The sequence below is a fragment of the Atractosteus spatula genome, chromosome 1, assembly GCF_055471065.1.
Source record: "Atractosteus spatula isolate fAtrSpa1 chromosome 1, fAtrSpa1.hap1, whole genome shotgun sequence".
Taxonomy (NCBI): domain Eukaryota; kingdom Metazoa; phylum Chordata; class Actinopteri; order Semionotiformes; family Lepisosteidae; genus Atractosteus; species Atractosteus spatula.
The window spans coordinates 35,262,856-35,279,276 of record NC_142706.1 but is presented as its reverse complement, the minus strand read 5'-3'; the positions used below and the strand labels follow the sequence as shown (position 1 = coordinate 35,279,276).

Here is a 16,421-nt window from a genome sequence, read left to right as displayed (position 1 = left end):
TGTGACAATAGCTTTTGTCTTCTAGCATCCCTAAGATTGTACCTCTCAGCTTCCAGGCGTGATGCAGACCGCGTTGTCGCTCGTATCTGAGTTTCTTCTTCCTCATCGTCATCATCCTCATCCTCCTGTTCTTCCTCTTTTTCATCAGTCTTTTTGGTTTTCTTGTCAGATTCTTGTTTTTCTATATAAACCATAAAAATAAAATCACTGTAGTAGTAAAAGATATCATCACGGTAATAATTCCTTATTGTCCTGATGGTGGACTTGTTACCCTGCCACATCTCCTAAGCTTACCCAAGTTGAAAGTTTAACCACAAGCTAGCTGGGCAACACTTCGGTGCGGTGGCTCTGTGGCTAAGGATCTGCGCCTGTGGCTGGAATGTTGCTGGTGTGTATCCCGCAGCCAGCAGAGGAATTCCTACTCCGTTGGGCCCCTGAGCAAGGCCCTTAACCCCAACTGCTCCAGGGGCGCAGTATAAATGGCTGACCCCAAGCTTCTCTCCCTGTCTGTGTGTCTGTGTCTCATGGAGAGCCAGTTCGGGTATATGAAAAAGACAAATTCCTAATACAAGAAATTGTATATGGCCAATAAAGTGATCTTATCTTCTAATTTCCCAAAGACATGACATTTCCTAACCTTTTAACACTTAACCTTAGAATTACACTCAGCCTTTGAACTGAGGTGATGCTTGTTGGTTAAATTATGCTTAAAAAAGAGAATAAATGGTAGGGTTCAATAATGTGGTGCAAGAGAACACATGCAGGATAGATTAGAGGTGATGGGTAGGGTACAAGTATACAGAAATGACACTCTGGATATTGCACATGGGTATTGCGACTGGCAAAGGATTACTGGATGTATTTTAACTTTGTAGTGATCTCTAAGCAACCTTCTCCTACATCAGTAATTTCCAATTCTAATCCTGGAGGATCATTAATAGGACCCATTTTCTACATATATTTTAAAATAAATAAACCATATATTTAGTAAAGAACTGGACCACTGATTTCCAGGACTGGGTTTAGGAACACACCTTTAATGTATAAAAATATCCACTGAATCATTATTTTAATACTATTAGTAAGTGCAAAACACATAAGAAGATAAACAACTATGCATGTGAAAATTGTTTATATGATGCTTCATGCTGTGGAGTGATCTTCCAAAGAATTAGATTACAAACTTAATGTTCTGAATCTCTGGTCAGGTCTTCTTTATCATATATATTTATAAGAAGGCTGCACTACAGCAGTAAGTTGCCACAGGGGTAATTCTACATCAGTGGTCAGCAATCTATGGCACACATGCCATTATTGGCACGCAAAGGAAATTCTAATTACACATGCAATGAAAGTGACACATGCAATACAAGATTAATATGTCACAAAGAAATTAAAGGAAAATAAAATGATAAAACTAAACTTAGTGTTCTGTAAATCTCTACAACATGTTACCCAATGAATGCTCTTTGGCATTGAAACACTGATTCTTGTTTTATTTGCTGCAATATTTTTAGCGAGGCTAGCATTTTGTTTTCACATGAGCTTGCAGTCTACATCGCTCATAACATTTTTTACACTTAAATGTAAAGTCAAATATTGTAAAGCCTTCTGAAGGCTTTGGTTATGTGGATTGTCTTGATGTAATCAAGATCTTTAGTTAAAAAAGGTGAAAACTATGGTAAACTGCATGATGAAAAATGGGTTTCTAGTTTACATTCACTTCACAAATGAATCAACTCAATCTTTGGAGGGAAAATGTGAGAACTGGCACCAGAATTTTGTCAGAATTTATGATTTTCAACATTTTGGCACAATGTTTCAGTGGATGAATGTTAAGAATTTTGAAATGCGCTGCAGTAAAATTAGCTCAAAGTTCAATATTTGATTGATTTTCATTTTTGGGAACTTAAGTGTCTTAAAACCACGTAGAGATGTCAAACGTCTTGCATTTTGTTGAGAGTTACACTTTATCATTAAAATGCCTATTTGTTTTTAAAACATGATGTTTCAGATGTCTGACTCTGCTAGGAAAATACACACTGATTTCAAACCACTTATGTTTAAAATATCACAATTGGGATTTTTTTTCCTGCGTTTGGATCAACATACCTCTGTGAACAGGTTAATAGCTAAACTCAGCAAGGGAAAGCAAGGATCACATTAAATGGTAATTAATTATGAAAACTATTATAAATAATGGTAATAATTTGTATTAATTTATAAGAAGGATCATTTGTAATGTAACTAAGGTCATTACTGACGTCAAAAAACGTATCCATGGCACGAAAATCTATAAAAACAAGGGCACCAGCTTATACTTGGGATGCCCCTTCTTAAAGGATGCTGACCCCTACATGAGGATCAAGTCTTTTATAGTTCTACATCCTTACAACTAAGCAGTATACCTGGTTCTTCAGACACAGCTGCAATCACTTTGCAAGGCCTTCCTCTCCGAACTACTTTCTTCTCCAATGATTTCCCTTTGTCTTCATCCTAAGATAAGTAAATAAGGCAAAAAAAGTCATCTATATTACTACGTTACATTAATATGTAAATATAAATACATTCACATTCCAAATATTCCGAATTTATTGGAGTGCACGTGTGCTCACCCGGTGACTGATGTAATAAAACAGTGACTTACATTTTCAGCTTTTGGTTCATGCAAGTTTTCATCTCCTTTTCCATCCTCCTGATCTTCCAAGGGACTGCCTGAATAAAACATAAAAGAAAAGATTCTTATGCCTTATACAGGGAGCTACGCATTGGTCATCTGCTGATAAAATACAGCTAACCACTTACAACTGTCATCTCGAGCTCGTTTTGGCATTCGCCTCATTAGGGCAGGTTTCTTCTCTTCGGCTTCTTCAGGTTCTCCTTCCTTAAATTATAAGAAATGTAAAACGTGATCATTTGTATACTTTTAATATCTGTTTTAATATTAAATTGAATTCATTCATTGAAATTGAATCGCAAGCGAATACGATAGAAAGTTGCAGATAAGAACCATTAATATCCAAATCCACCAGTAATGAACAAAATATTACTCACATCAGAGTCCTCATTTTCTTCTGCCCTCTTCCTCTTTGTAGCAGGCTTACCTGAAGGATGTCAAGTAAGGTTATTTAAACTCCTGCCCATCCCTTACCAGTTCAATTTTTGCTTGAGTTTCTTAGTAAAGGAAACCAGGTTTCTGGATAATACATCCCAACATGTTTTGGAATCCATCCATTCCTCTTTTCCCAATATGGACACCAGGAGCAGAGGATTCAAAACAACCCCAAAGCAAAACAGAACCAACTCCATACTTCCAAGAAGAGATGACATTCTTTCAACATGAGCTTTACCATTCTGTACTAAACCTTCATCAATCTGTGCTGGCGAGACTGCTTTGTGTTTCATTGGCTACATCATGTAGTCCCATTTGACTTGGTAGTCAATTAGCTGCTTTCTGCCATTCTCATTTCTTTTTGTTTTATGTTGCCATGAAACTCACAGAAACTGTGTGATTGTGGTAACCACAGATTTGTGAGGTCAGCTTCAGATGCTACTTTCCAGGACATTGTATCCTAATGATGCCAAAAGTTTTCTGAAGATTGCCACTGTTGCCATAAGTTGTGAGTTAGCCTTCCAAACCACTATTTGGGTAGTTTAGTCCCCTTTATAGAAAGATATAAACCATCCCACCTGCCTTGTACTGCATGATGGACAAAAAATGAGCATTTTTCATAGCATTACTCAACTTTTGGAGGTCAAACAAGCTTTTTCATAAGATGATTTGACAGTTATTTGACTTTTCCCCATGATTACCAATATTGACTGGATTGTACTTGTGTGTAACCTCCTTTTTACCCTCTTTATCCCCAAGATGACATCCACAAACTTCTCAAATCTTCCGGATGCTTTGAAAATGATCAGATGGCCACAATGCAGAGCATTATTCCATTTACAGTGTCTTGCAAAATAATTCAATAGTCCTCTAATATCCCATTTTGTGAAATTACAAAATGATGTGCACATTTATTAAACTGAACAGTTCTAATTTACATTAAATGTCAACCAAAACAAAGAGCAGAAATATGCTGATTGCATAAGTATCTAGACACTTTAACTCCACATTAATCACTACTTCAAAGTGTCACAATTGCAAGCTTTACAGCGAAAAGGTGAAAAGATCTAAATACGTTTGTCTCACACTGCACATATTTATATTGGGCTTATTTACTGGCTCATACATTTCAACTGTGTTTAGCAGATTTTATCATTTTTTCTTTCAGTTGCATTATATCAAGGGTAGCAATAAATCTAGTGCCTTCTCTTTCTTAAAAAGGGGAAATTTACATCTTACACTACTGGTCCTTCTTTTAGACCCCATTCCTTAGTTTAAGCTTTAAACTTTAAAACTTTTAAGGCTGTAAAACTATCATCTTCTCCTCAACAGTTCTAAGCAGTGAACTAGGCAGAAGTATTCTCTACTGACAGACGCATGTACCTCTGGATTGCTTAGGTGGACATTTTCCTTTCCCCTTTATGGCACCTTTATCTTCATTATCAGGCTCTTCCTCCTGCACAGAAAATCAATACCGTAACTAGGAGAGAACTGTGATTTTGGCTGATGTTTTTTGCTTCACAATTTGTGTAGGCTTTGAAAACTCACTTAAACTTGCTTATAAGTATTACAGATATCTTTTTATAGTTAATATTAAAGTTAATATAACTGGCAATCTGTCGTATTACTGATGAGCATGATGTTGAAAAAATATGATTCCAACAGAAATATCTGAGAGGACTATGAGCAGTACTTCAGACTTACATCTTTCAAGTCTGCTTCAGAGCTTTCTTCACCTTCCTTTTCCTCACTCTGGTCCTTTGACTGTTTATCTTCACAAAACAGACAACAAACGATTCAATAAAACAGTCCATGCATTGGACACCATTCACAATTTACAGCATTCACATCAAATACGTCATTTTTGTTTACTTGAAAACAACAGGGGGAAATAACCTAATTACAGTAGTTGTTCAATTGTGGAAACAATCACCTGCTTGCTGTGGGGTGGATGTCTGAGACTTGGGTTTCCTTCCACGGCGCCCAGGTCTCCTCTGCGGAGTTTTCTCCTCTTCATCCTTCTAAATGCAAAAAGAAACGGTTTTAAAGTATAAAGAAAGCTGTTCTCGAGATAAGTCATGTGAAACCTTAAAATGTCTCGCAAGTGTTCAACGAACCAACTACGCCTTTTGGTGGTCAAAACATTCTCAAAGAAAACATTACACTTCTGACAGCATTTTAAAAAAAGTCTAATGCAAAAATATGAAAGAATAGGTGGTGAATCATCACAACCAAGCAATCTGAGCACTGTCTTCACTCACGTCTTCTGACATTCTTTACACCAAACTGCTCTGATGCTAAATAGCATACATCTAAATTAAAAATGTTGAAGACTTAGCATAAACACACAGAACAGAAGAGTAATTATCACAACATGCGCAAGTTCCCAGCAGCAATCAATGTAATTAAGACAGAAAATCATTTACACCCACAACTGGCTACCTAAGCACCATCATGGAAGTCATTTTATTGTGCTGCCACCTGTTGGGCATTTTAAGCAAATGGCAGCATTGTTTTTGATTTCTTATGTGAAGAACCACAGGCAGCATGGTGGCACAGGGGTTAGAATTGCTGCCTTGCAGTGCTGGGGCCCATCTGTGTGGATTTTATATTTTTTCCTTGTGTTCGTGTGGGTTTCCTTCAAGTGCTCCAGTTTCCTCGACAGTCCAAAGACATATTGGTAGGTTAATTCACACTAGGTATGAGTGTGTACCCTGTGTTGTGTCAGTTGCATGCCAGGATAGGCTCCAGCTCCCCCACGACCATAAATTGGAAGAAGTGTTTAGAAAATGGATAAATAGAACCATTAATGCCATAATGAAATTTAGAAATTTAGGCTTTCATATCTGTGTTGCATTAAAGTTTGCCCTGCACAAGGAAATGTTAACATATTATTACAGAATGGTTAATATATTAATATTAGAAAACCGTAAGTAACCTATAATTGTTTTTTAAAGCTTTAATGATGCAATGTAGTTTTTAAAAAGAGAAAGGTCTGCATTATGTTTATTTCCAGTGGGCAGAAAATGTTTTTTATGCAGTTTCACTGTAAAAAAACTTGTGGCTTAGTTCTTAGTTGTTACTGGCTCCATATGAAACACGGCAACATTGTGTCAATGTTTGAAATTAAATTTTAAAAGCTATCAATAAAGTTAAAACTTTAAACAATAACACTAGCAGCAAAAGTGTGATCATTTGACGTATGCTGCCATGTAAGAAAATTAGTAAATCGGTTATTAGCGATGTTCAGTATGTCTGATGTTGTAATTTTTTATATTACAATTCAAGTTAAATCTATTTGAATCACTAGGTATTACTCAGTGAAAAGAATGGGTGAAATAAAATAATTGCAAAAAAATAAACACTTGGGTAGAAATCATTAACATTTTAAGACACTGCCATTATGAATTCTTTAGTAATGATTGCACCAATAATGTTTGTAACATTTATTTAAAATGTCATGTCATGTCATATCATTCACCAAACTTCTTTATACCATACAGTGTCACGGGAAACCGTAGCCTACCCAGCAATCAACGAGCGCAAGGCAGGGTACACCCTGGACGGGGCACCAGTCCATGCAAATGCAAGCCAATCATACATGTGGACAATTTGGAGGCCACAGTAAAGGCAGAGGGGGGAAATTTGGCCCGGACACCGCGATAACTCCCTACTCTTATCAAGAAATGCCCGGGGATCTTTAATGACCCCTGAAAGTCAGGACCTCGGTTTAACATCTCTTCCGAAAGACGGCGCCCACTACAGTATAGTGTCCCCGCCACTATACTGGGGCATTGGGACCCACACAGACCACAGGGTGGGCGACCCCAGCTGGTCCCACTAACACCACTTCCAGCAGCAACAGTAGCTTCCCAGGAGGTCTCCCATCCAGGTACTGACTAGGCTCAACCCTACTTAGCTTCAGTGGGTAGCCAGTTGAGTGCTGCAGGCTATTTAAAATGTAACACAAAAAGTTTTTGTGTTTGGGAAAAAAAATCATATTTTGTAAATATTTTATTTGTACATAATAAAGTAAAACTGATCACTTTGACAAATGTGTTATGCAGCTTTTTTGAATCACTGTGGTCTTAGATTGTGAGAATGTGGATTATGTCATCAATACATCTGCTCCTCACTCCACTTATTTTCAAAGTCCCACTGGATGAAAATGCTCTTTACTTTATGGAAACACTGCTAACAAAAAACAATTAAAAGCCATTTTAAACTTTTTTCTCCCCTTTTCCCTCCTCACACCTCAACAGGACAAAGCTATAAAAATGTAAACTTTCTTTCATCATTATATAAAAGATAAAAAATGATCTTACCTCATCTTGCTTTTCTTCAGAACTATTTTCTGTTTTTTCATCATCATCTTTCTTCTGCTCCTTACCTGTAAAAAAAGTCAAATGTTTAATGACATACAGGTTAGCTTTTTTTTTTTAACTGTAAATGAAACTTATGCAAGCCTGCAGCTCGCATTTGCGAACAGGGACCTTCACACTTGAGCACGTTTTAAAAGAGCTAGGAAACCAACCCTTATTAGCATCTTTCAGCTGGGCACCAGGACGTCTTCCTCTGCGAACAGGAGGCTTCTCAATCTTCGCTGGCTTCTTTCAAAACACAACGTAAAAAGGAGCAGAGAGGTTTTATTTTAGATTTTTACCCTTCAATATTTCATGTTCCCATATTAGCTTCAAATAGATTTAAACGAGTAATCATTAGAATGCAAGCAAAGGAAATGTCCCGGTGGTTTTGCAAGAATACATTCAACAGATGGAATTCAGTACAAACAGATCTTAAACTTAAATTTTTAAACCAACCTGTTCTGAATTCTCTCCTTCTTCCTCATCCACTTCTTGGGATGAAGTTCCTGGAATGAAAATAAACTGAAATCAAAATGACTGAAATCAAAATGACAATAATTTGTTTTTTGCAAATTATTTTAAATACCAAATATAAGAAATATTAACATAGTGCCCTTTCTCTTATCAGATCCATCCTCCTCCACTATGAATCGAAGAATACTAAATCTTAATTTAGTGTCACATAAGCAATCCAGAGACTGGTTGGAATGTTGATTTTGCACACTGTGCTGTAGCATTCCAGATCTGAACTATGCAACCACTTCCTCAACACTGTGGATACTTCCCTGTGAATAATATCAAGGACAAAAACGATCCATTGACATCAGGGAAAGGCTGTGAGGTTGCCATCATTGAGCAATGTTCTCTTTAGCTGGAAGACCATCAACTACATCCTCCTCAGCTATAAGACAAACTTTGTGAGGGCTTTCTTTGCCTTTACATTTAAAAGTAAATGAGTAGTACGGCCTATAAAAACTATGTACTTGTTTCCTTGAGGGGAGGGGCATGGTTTCTTGACGACCTTCCTCTCCGCAGAACTTTTGGCTCTTCGACTGTCTCAGTTTCTTCTTCCTGAATTTTGTAAAGAGTTCATCATGAGGAATGCAGAAGGAACTAATTTATGATGAACAGTACAGAAAATAACTAACAGAAGAAAAATCTAGAGGAAATTTTAAGGTTCCATTAATATGCAGGAAAATTTTAATAGATTTTAATTACAAAGGTTAACAACAAATAAGTGAACCATATGAGTCTTCTTTGCTTCTTATAGCATGGATACGGAACTAGAGACACAGCCTACTAGTGGATAACACTGAAAACTAGGTTTTAAGTCATATACTCCTCTATTGTAAACTGCTGCTCCCAGACTCCTTCCCTATCTTTCCTTCTCTTCTTCTGCTCTCTTCTGACTGTTTTCCATAAGTCTTTAACCAAGCCTGCATTAAACCCCTCAAACAAAAAAACCCCATGAATCTGTCATCCCTTCAGAACTACCATCCTTTGTCTTAATCCCTCAAGCTTGCCGTATAGTGCCAGCTCTCTGCTTCCCTACTGCGGCCCTCAATGCCTGACTATCTGCATTTTCGTTTTTTGCTGGCACACTCAACAGAAACCATTCTCCTCTCCGTTACTGGTTCTTTTCAGTCAGCGCATGCTGCTTCTGTATCTCTCGTCTTAATTACTCGTTCTCTTTGCCACCTTTGACACTGTGGATGAGTCTGTTCTACTCTCAACACTTGATAGCATAAGAATGTCTGGTGCTGCTCACACTTGATTCACTTCCTACCTCACTACCACTCCACTGATGTGCCCCAAGGTTCTGTCCCTGACTACCCATTGCTCCTACTTCCTGGGACTTCACATTTCTTCCCACAGTTCTTCATATCCTTACACTAATGAATCTGAAGTCTTGCTCTTTTTCTCACAGCGACACTCTTGTTGCCACTCATTTCTCTGGCTGTCTCAGCTGTCTCATATGCATCTCCTCCTGGATGCATTCCCATAATCTTAAACTCAGCCTTTCAATGTCTGACCTCTTTTTCCTCAACCGCCCCCCCCCCTCCCTCATCTGCTCCACTATCCTGTCCCCCTCTTCGTTTGCCAAGAACCACTTTTTCATTCTTGACCCTTGCCTCTCCAGCTCCTCTTTGTTCCTGCTGCATCTTGAGCAACATAGCATATTTCATGAAGTTATTCTCCCACCTAGACTATGGTGATTACTTCTCAGCCATCTTTCCTGACAATCCAGAATTTTGCTGCTTGTTTTTCTTTTCTCTTCCACATTTATTTCTTCTCCATTACCTCCCACTAGCTCCCCATTGCTGCATAAAGTTGATTGAATACCCTAGTTCTGGTGCAGGTTTCTCTGTTCCTGCTGTTACATGGTTCTTTGGCCTCTTCTCTCACCATTATCTCTATCTCTCTCCTCTTCCTTTAAGCTTTCTGCACTTCCTTTCCAATTTTTCGCTGCCAGAGCTTTTAGTTCACTCACTGGTAGAATGAACTTAGCACAGGAATAAAAACGGCTCATTCCCGGACCATCTCTTGAATCTGATGTGTAAACAGCTCCTGTGATGTCTCACATGTCACAAGTGTCCTTTAATGCTTCTTATACCGTACTGAGTTACCTTTTAATTTGTAAATTGGTAATTTAACATGTTAACTATACTTACTGTAAACATAAAATAAACAGGGAGCATACCTATGTGTGCTATCTGTAACTGTATACAGTTTTTATTTCACTAGCATTACTCAGGCAGTTTGTAGTAGCCCCACTGCTATTGTATTAATCAACCTTATTTTACCCAAACGATTGCTCCTTACTTTATGTTAATTTTGTGCATTGTACATTACCAAGGTAGTAAGGTTGTTTGGTAAGAAAACAAAATACGGAATTGTAATCCTGAAGTTCTTTTTAACAAACTTTGTCATATGCACAAAAAATAAGCTGTACATATTTCAGAAACATGGGAATTATGAACAAACTGCGCTTTTGTATGTTCCGGATCTAATATCTGCTTCCTTCCCAAAAGTTATGAGACCATGTAAAACAATGTAACATTGTTGTTACAACAGTCATAAGTATATTCAGTTACAAATATTTTTAAAAAAAGTCACTTTAAATTCATTACTCACACTTTCAGATTTCTGATCTGTGCTCTGCACAGGACTCTCCTCTGCCTCTTCCTTACTTGTTTTACCTAAAAAAAGGTAGTTAAGTTTAAAAAGGTGACACTACATGCGAAACACTAAATGTGTTTGTGTCAAATGAACCTACTTATTTCCCCGAGAGGAGTTAAAGCAGTCTGAGATGATCTCCTTTTCTGCGTTTCACCCTCGTGTACTCTTTCCAGTTTTTCCTCCTATTTTTACAAAGAAACAGAAACATTATTTCAATACTTCAAAGTTAATGACCAGAATATCCAGAAAGTACCAGAACATGTAAAAACAACCAAGTGAAGAAATGGAAATGCTGAATATTTAATAAAAACTCTATATTTTAGAAGTAGTCATAGTCTCTGACACATTCACAGCTATTTTGGTGGTGACAAAACTGCCAGTCTAAAAAGAGGTTACTTACCTCCTCTGAGTTATCCAAGCCCTGTTCTTTATTTTCCTTTTCACTCTTTAATGGCTTGCCTTCAAGGTTAAATAAAAAAAAAGTCTGTAATCATTTTAGTGACTACACATTTAACATTGAAAACTGAAAAAAAGAACTCCCTTCATGTTTCTGTTATGACAGTAACAATTTAATGGCTGAAAAACTCAACATGTGAAAATATAATAGCCATGTTTAAATAAATTACTTCAAACTCCCGTATTTTCTAATGACAAGCCTTTGGCTTCAGTGACATTATTTAAGTACTCAAAATACATAAGGAATTTGACACATACAATTACAGAAAGAAATTAAAAACTCAAACTAAAATTAAAGTATACGTAAAGCTTCCTGAAATACATACTTGCATCCTTCACTGGAGTGGATTTTTGACCGGTCTGCCTTCCTTTCCTAGGTGTTCTTCCTTCAGCATTGTCCAACCTGTTTTCCTAAAAATTTAGAATTTTCAAAGTTTTAATGATGAACAAACATCAAAACCAATTTTGTATCTAAAGACAAATATTATTCACAGGGTGCTTCGGTAACAGTTTTCACTCCGGGAACAGACAAAGCTGTTTTGGACACCAAAACCAATTCAAATGTTTTTCACACTGAAAAGAAAAAGAAACTGAAAAAAAAGGACTGTTCTTTTTCTGTGGTGTACATCTCATTGTTCTTTATTGTACAAGGATCCAAATAATGCATTCTGTAAAATATCTCAAGTTTTGTTTTTTCCCTCTGATTACTGATATAAAACCAACAGTTTTAATAAGACAGTTGTTATTTTTATTGAAGTACAGAGTGAAAAATCAAGCATGTATACATGAGACATCTGAAGTGTTTTGAACCTGATTTACTCCGATTTTATGAAGTCATTCAGTAAATGCTCCTAAAAATTATTCTAAAAAATTAAATAGTAAATTCTAGTACAAAAAGTTTCTATACCACAACCATGCTTTCGAAAACCACAGTTTTGCCCACCCCCCACAAAACTCCATTCACTGGGCTGTGTAAATCAAAAAAAGAATACTTACAGTCTCCGATTGTTCATCAGATGCTTCTTCTTCCTCCTTTTTAAGTGGTTTACCTGGATGATGACAATATAAATGCTACTATATTTTTGGCCAAAACTAATAATATTAAAGCAAATATTCACTTCTTTATCTTACTATCGGCGTTCATTAATGGATGGAGTACTTCACTTTTTCTATATTAACACTACAGAAAATCCCTAGTTGGGGGAAATAGTGGAGGAATTATACAGATAAATGGTCATGTGCATATGGTGATTGTATACACATGTATATAATATTGTATAATAATTATACACATGAATGGTCAGGATCTGACCACTTGCAACTTGACTTTTTAGCATTCCCATTGATTTGCTCTGACAAAGTCTCATTACTATACAGGATGGGAATCAACATTTTGTTGAGGGGATTCACTTTTCTACAGGACAAGTCATCCCAGACTGAAGCACTGTTTCTCTTATACAAAATTCATGTATGCTGTGCACACAAAAGCCTTATTTTGAATGTTAAGAAGTTAACTATTTGCCTTGGAGTGGCAGATCCAGCCATATAATTACCAGCAACAATATTGCAGCTGCAATGCCTTACAAATTAGTTTAAAGTAATGGTACAATAGAGACTTCCGTGTGTAAATTTGCTTTGATTACATACCTAAAATAGGTAAGTGCCTTTTTTCTAACTTTGTCCTCCACAGCCACCTAATTTTCTGAGAACACCCTTAAATTTTCTTTTTCCATCAGCTGCTCCAACTCCACTTGAGTGGATATACCCTAACACTGACAGCCTTATTTTCTTTGTGGGCAATCTTCCCATTCCATAATAAATCAGTTAGACAGACAATTCTTTTAGGTTAATTAATTTTCAACAGCTGTTTTCTTTCCTTCTGTATCACCATTTCCCTATAGTTCTCCTATACAAAAAGTCCTCCTAGCTTTTATTTTTCTTCCCCCAACTAAAAAATTATCATTATTTGCATTTGCTCTCATAGAGTATTTCTACTGGATTGCAGACCTGCAATATTCTTTCTTATAACAACACAAATGATCAACTACACACAAAAGTAAGATGTTTTTCTTGGTGGGAATCCCATTTAACTGTTTCAGAGAGACTTGAGAGGATTAGCAACAAAATCAGAATTTATTATTAGGACACAAAGGTGGTAATATAATAAGATATTCATAATTCTAATGTTTTGTGTCATTACCATTCTGAGACAATTACATTATGCTCTTGTATAAGTGTGCAATTAAACATACTAGCTTCCTTTGAGAGTGCTGTAAGTTTTTTCGAAGGCCTTCCTCTTCGAGCTGGCTTTTTGTCATCAACATCTTCATCCTGGAATAAATTGCCACATCATACATTAATTAAAAAAACAGATGAGTCATGCCTTCAACCACCCTTCTTTGTTTATCTTTTTGTAAATGCATACATATATACAGTATATGGTTTTGAGTTGTGTATGGATGTGCTATGACCTAAAAGTCAAAACTACATTTGTTCATAGGCAAGTTTTGTTTTTATACAATTTATCACTATTAAGTACTTTTTTGATTTTGATAAGAACATTTTGTTTCTACGGACACCTGTTTATCTTAACCAAAAAATAGTGTTAAGGGCCAATTTGTTTGCATATGTTTCATCTCTGAACAAGGATTGCGAGAGTCCAAATAAATGTGAAAAGTCACTTTGTGGAAATCTTTAACTTCCCTTTTTAAATCCACCAGACAAAGTTTGTCACTTTAATTTGTATTTGGACGTATTTCTGTATAAAGATTGATGATTGTCTTTATTTAGTACCAGAGTTCGAGATGTTTGATGAAAAGTCTTATTTTTTCAGACAAAAAGAGTGTCTGTGTATTAGGGCTGGACATGGGGACATGGAGACTGGATGAAGTTTTTTCAGCTCTGGAAGTCACATCTACTGTAGACAGTAGTGTGGAAATATTAGAGTTTTCTTTTGTGTATTTGTAGTTTAATATAGCTGTCTTTAAAGCTATTAACTATTTATTAACCACAAAATTATTCATATGAAAATGAAAGAATCCACACGAACTTGCTTGGTATTTCCTAACAAGTGGGAATATTTTATTATATAACTTTCAGAATTCGCTTACTGCTACTTAACCTCTACAGTTACCTACTAGTAACACCCACATTTGCAATAAGTATGTAGACAGACATATACATTTATGTACATACATTTTTTTGGCATGGTTCATTTCCTGGAGCTAAGGCAGCATGCCAAAGGGAACTCATAAGTGGTTTCCATGTATAACTTAGCCAACATTTTTCCTGGTGTTCACAGAGACTATTAGATTTTCATGAAACATAAATAAGAAATACGATATAATTTTTCTAAATGATCAAATAAGGCCTAAAAATGATGTTTACCAGAGAATCCAGAATATGACTAAGCTCTCAGACTATTGAAAACATTACACTTAGAATCACTAGATCTGTCAGAATATACAGACATGTGTAGAGCCAAAAAGCCCTGCTGCATATAAAATTTCTAAGTCAGACTGTAGACCCCAAGTTATTCAAAGTATAGCATTAGATGTCTACAGACTGAACTGCTAGTGTTGCTACCTTCTTTATGGACACAAAGTTTCAATAACATACTGGAGTGAGTAACATTTGTTATTTTTAATGACAGCAACTGTAATCAGCTGCAAGTATTCTACAAAAGACTATTCGAACAATAAACTTAACTATAACTCAACAGTGCTACCAGGCTGACAATTACAAAAATAACTTACAGGTCCCGATGTATATGGCTTTTGTCCTTTCTCTTCATCCTCATCTTTCTGGGATGTTTTACCTTAAATTAAACACATGAAACAATTGTTTCTATTAGGTTAAAATGAATGTGAAAGCAGCTCAGAAGATTATTGAAAGACAAACAGACTACTCCCGCAATGTGCAACAGATTACTCACTTGTCTGTCTCGCTAGTTTGGGTTTTCTGCCCTTGCGAGTCCCTCTGGCGTCTTCAGACTGCCCAGAAGCTTCCTCCTTGGTTTAAAAGAGATTTTAATTTTGAAAAAGATTTTGAAAGGCTGAATGTAAGGAAGCACAGTACATTTAAACATTTAAATCTACAACTTTTTAGCTAGTACAATGAAAACCAAAAGGAAAACGCCACAGCCACACCGTTTTAATTTATTAAGGCTGGGTATTTTACGGGAACAAGTGAAGTGAAATACAACAGCAGCACGCCAACTAGGAAGTGAATCTGCAACCATCCAAGTACACGTCCAGAGCTAAAACCATAATTTGTATGTAATAAAGTAAAGTAAAGTAATGGTTTATTACTTTAACTCTTCATTCTGTCCGTACATGCAGATAACTGTACAGCTGAATATTATGTTTAATAAGCCTACAATACAACAGATCCATAACCAAGAAATCTAAACTTATATAGCAATTCGGCATAAAAATGTACTTATGGTCAACCTGTAAGTAAAACCCACCGAGTAGATTATGCTGTTCTAGCTCAAGCCTGATGTTTAGACTTCCACTATATAACTATATAAAATATGAGATTTTTAGATATGTCCAGCAAGGGTACTTGTACAACTTTGCAGAAAATAAACTGTAAGTGAAAATCGGAAAGGATTCAAAAAGCTAGTCACTATTTAGAACCCAGAGAAGATAGAGACAGAGTTGTCATATGAAGCAAAGAGAGAAAGAAGAATATATTATGGAACTTCACTATCCTCCTTCCCCAAAGCCTCAGTAGGGTTCAAATAAGGTTGTGTAGACTTTAGTTCACCAGTCAAGCCTTGACTGGTGAACTAAATACAATAAAGTTTTAACAGTGCAGTATACTATATTTTAAATTTGGAAAGTACTAATTATACTTAAGATGCTAATGTAAACATCTCAAAATGGGAGGCTCAAGCCAAGCAGTTGCCATCCAAAATACATGATCAATTACATTATTTTGAATTCAGACACTGATGATATACTGAGCACAAGAAACTTTCAGCTTAAAACTGCATCACTCACAGTTATGAAGTTTTTTTTTTCTTGCAGATGCACTGACACATTATTGAACAGGCATGACAGTTGAATTTATTATAAAAATTAACAATGGTCATCAATAGGGTTTCAATTGGTCTATAGTAAGGCACAGACTATTATTGTGAGGCCACGACTGGCAACAATACAAGTATTCCAGAGACCTATGCGTTGCAGAAAGTTTAAGACGTGGTCTTCAGATCATCCATCCCATGGATAGATGGGATTCTGTCCCTTTTATATTGTAAAGCCTGACAAGAATGCTCTTGTTCACTGGTCTTAAGAGTCCTA

At 36.3% G+C, this 16,421-nt stretch overlaps 1 protein-coding gene across 2 annotated transcripts in view; it reads right to left on the bottom strand.

Moving 5' to 3' along the window:
- Nucleotides 1-16,421, bottom strand: part of bod1l1 (biorientation of chromosomes in cell division 1 like 1) — a 36,291-nt gene that overhangs the window by 4,994 nt on the left and 14,876 nt on the right. The window contains exons 22-41 of one of the 2 annotated variants that reach the window (XM_088918176.1): nt 15,047-15,122; nt 14,868-14,929; nt 13,365-13,443; nt 12,109-12,161; nt 11,439-11,523; nt 11,057-11,115; nt 10,754-10,838; nt 10,612-10,676; nt 8,460-8,547; nt 7,933-7,982; nt 7,647-7,722; nt 7,438-7,502; nt 5,046-5,133; nt 4,817-4,884; nt 4,496-4,568; nt 3,055-3,104; nt 2,806-2,884; nt 2,648-2,715; nt 2,409-2,496; nt 43-181 (exon numbers count right to left, since the gene is read on the bottom strand). In XM_088918176.1, the coding sequence (XP_088774302.1) occupies nt 43-181; nt 2,409-2,496; nt 2,648-2,715; nt 2,806-2,884; nt 3,055-3,104; nt 4,496-4,568; nt 4,817-4,884; nt 5,046-5,133; nt 7,438-7,502; nt 7,647-7,722; nt 7,933-7,982; nt 8,460-8,547; nt 10,612-10,676; nt 10,754-10,838; nt 11,057-11,115; nt 11,439-11,523; nt 12,109-12,161; nt 13,365-13,443; nt 14,868-14,929; nt 15,047-15,122 (1,496 nt within the window). The remainder of the gene's footprint in view (nt 1-42; nt 182-2,408; nt 2,497-2,647; nt 2,716-2,805; nt 2,885-3,054; nt 3,105-4,495; nt 4,569-4,816; nt 4,885-5,045; nt 5,134-7,437; nt 7,503-7,646; nt 7,723-7,932; nt 7,983-8,459; nt 8,548-10,611; nt 10,677-10,753; nt 10,839-11,056; nt 11,116-11,438; nt 11,524-12,108; nt 12,162-13,364; nt 13,444-14,867; nt 14,930-15,046; nt 15,123-16,421) is intronic. The other variant, XM_088918186.1, reaches the window with a different exon arrangement.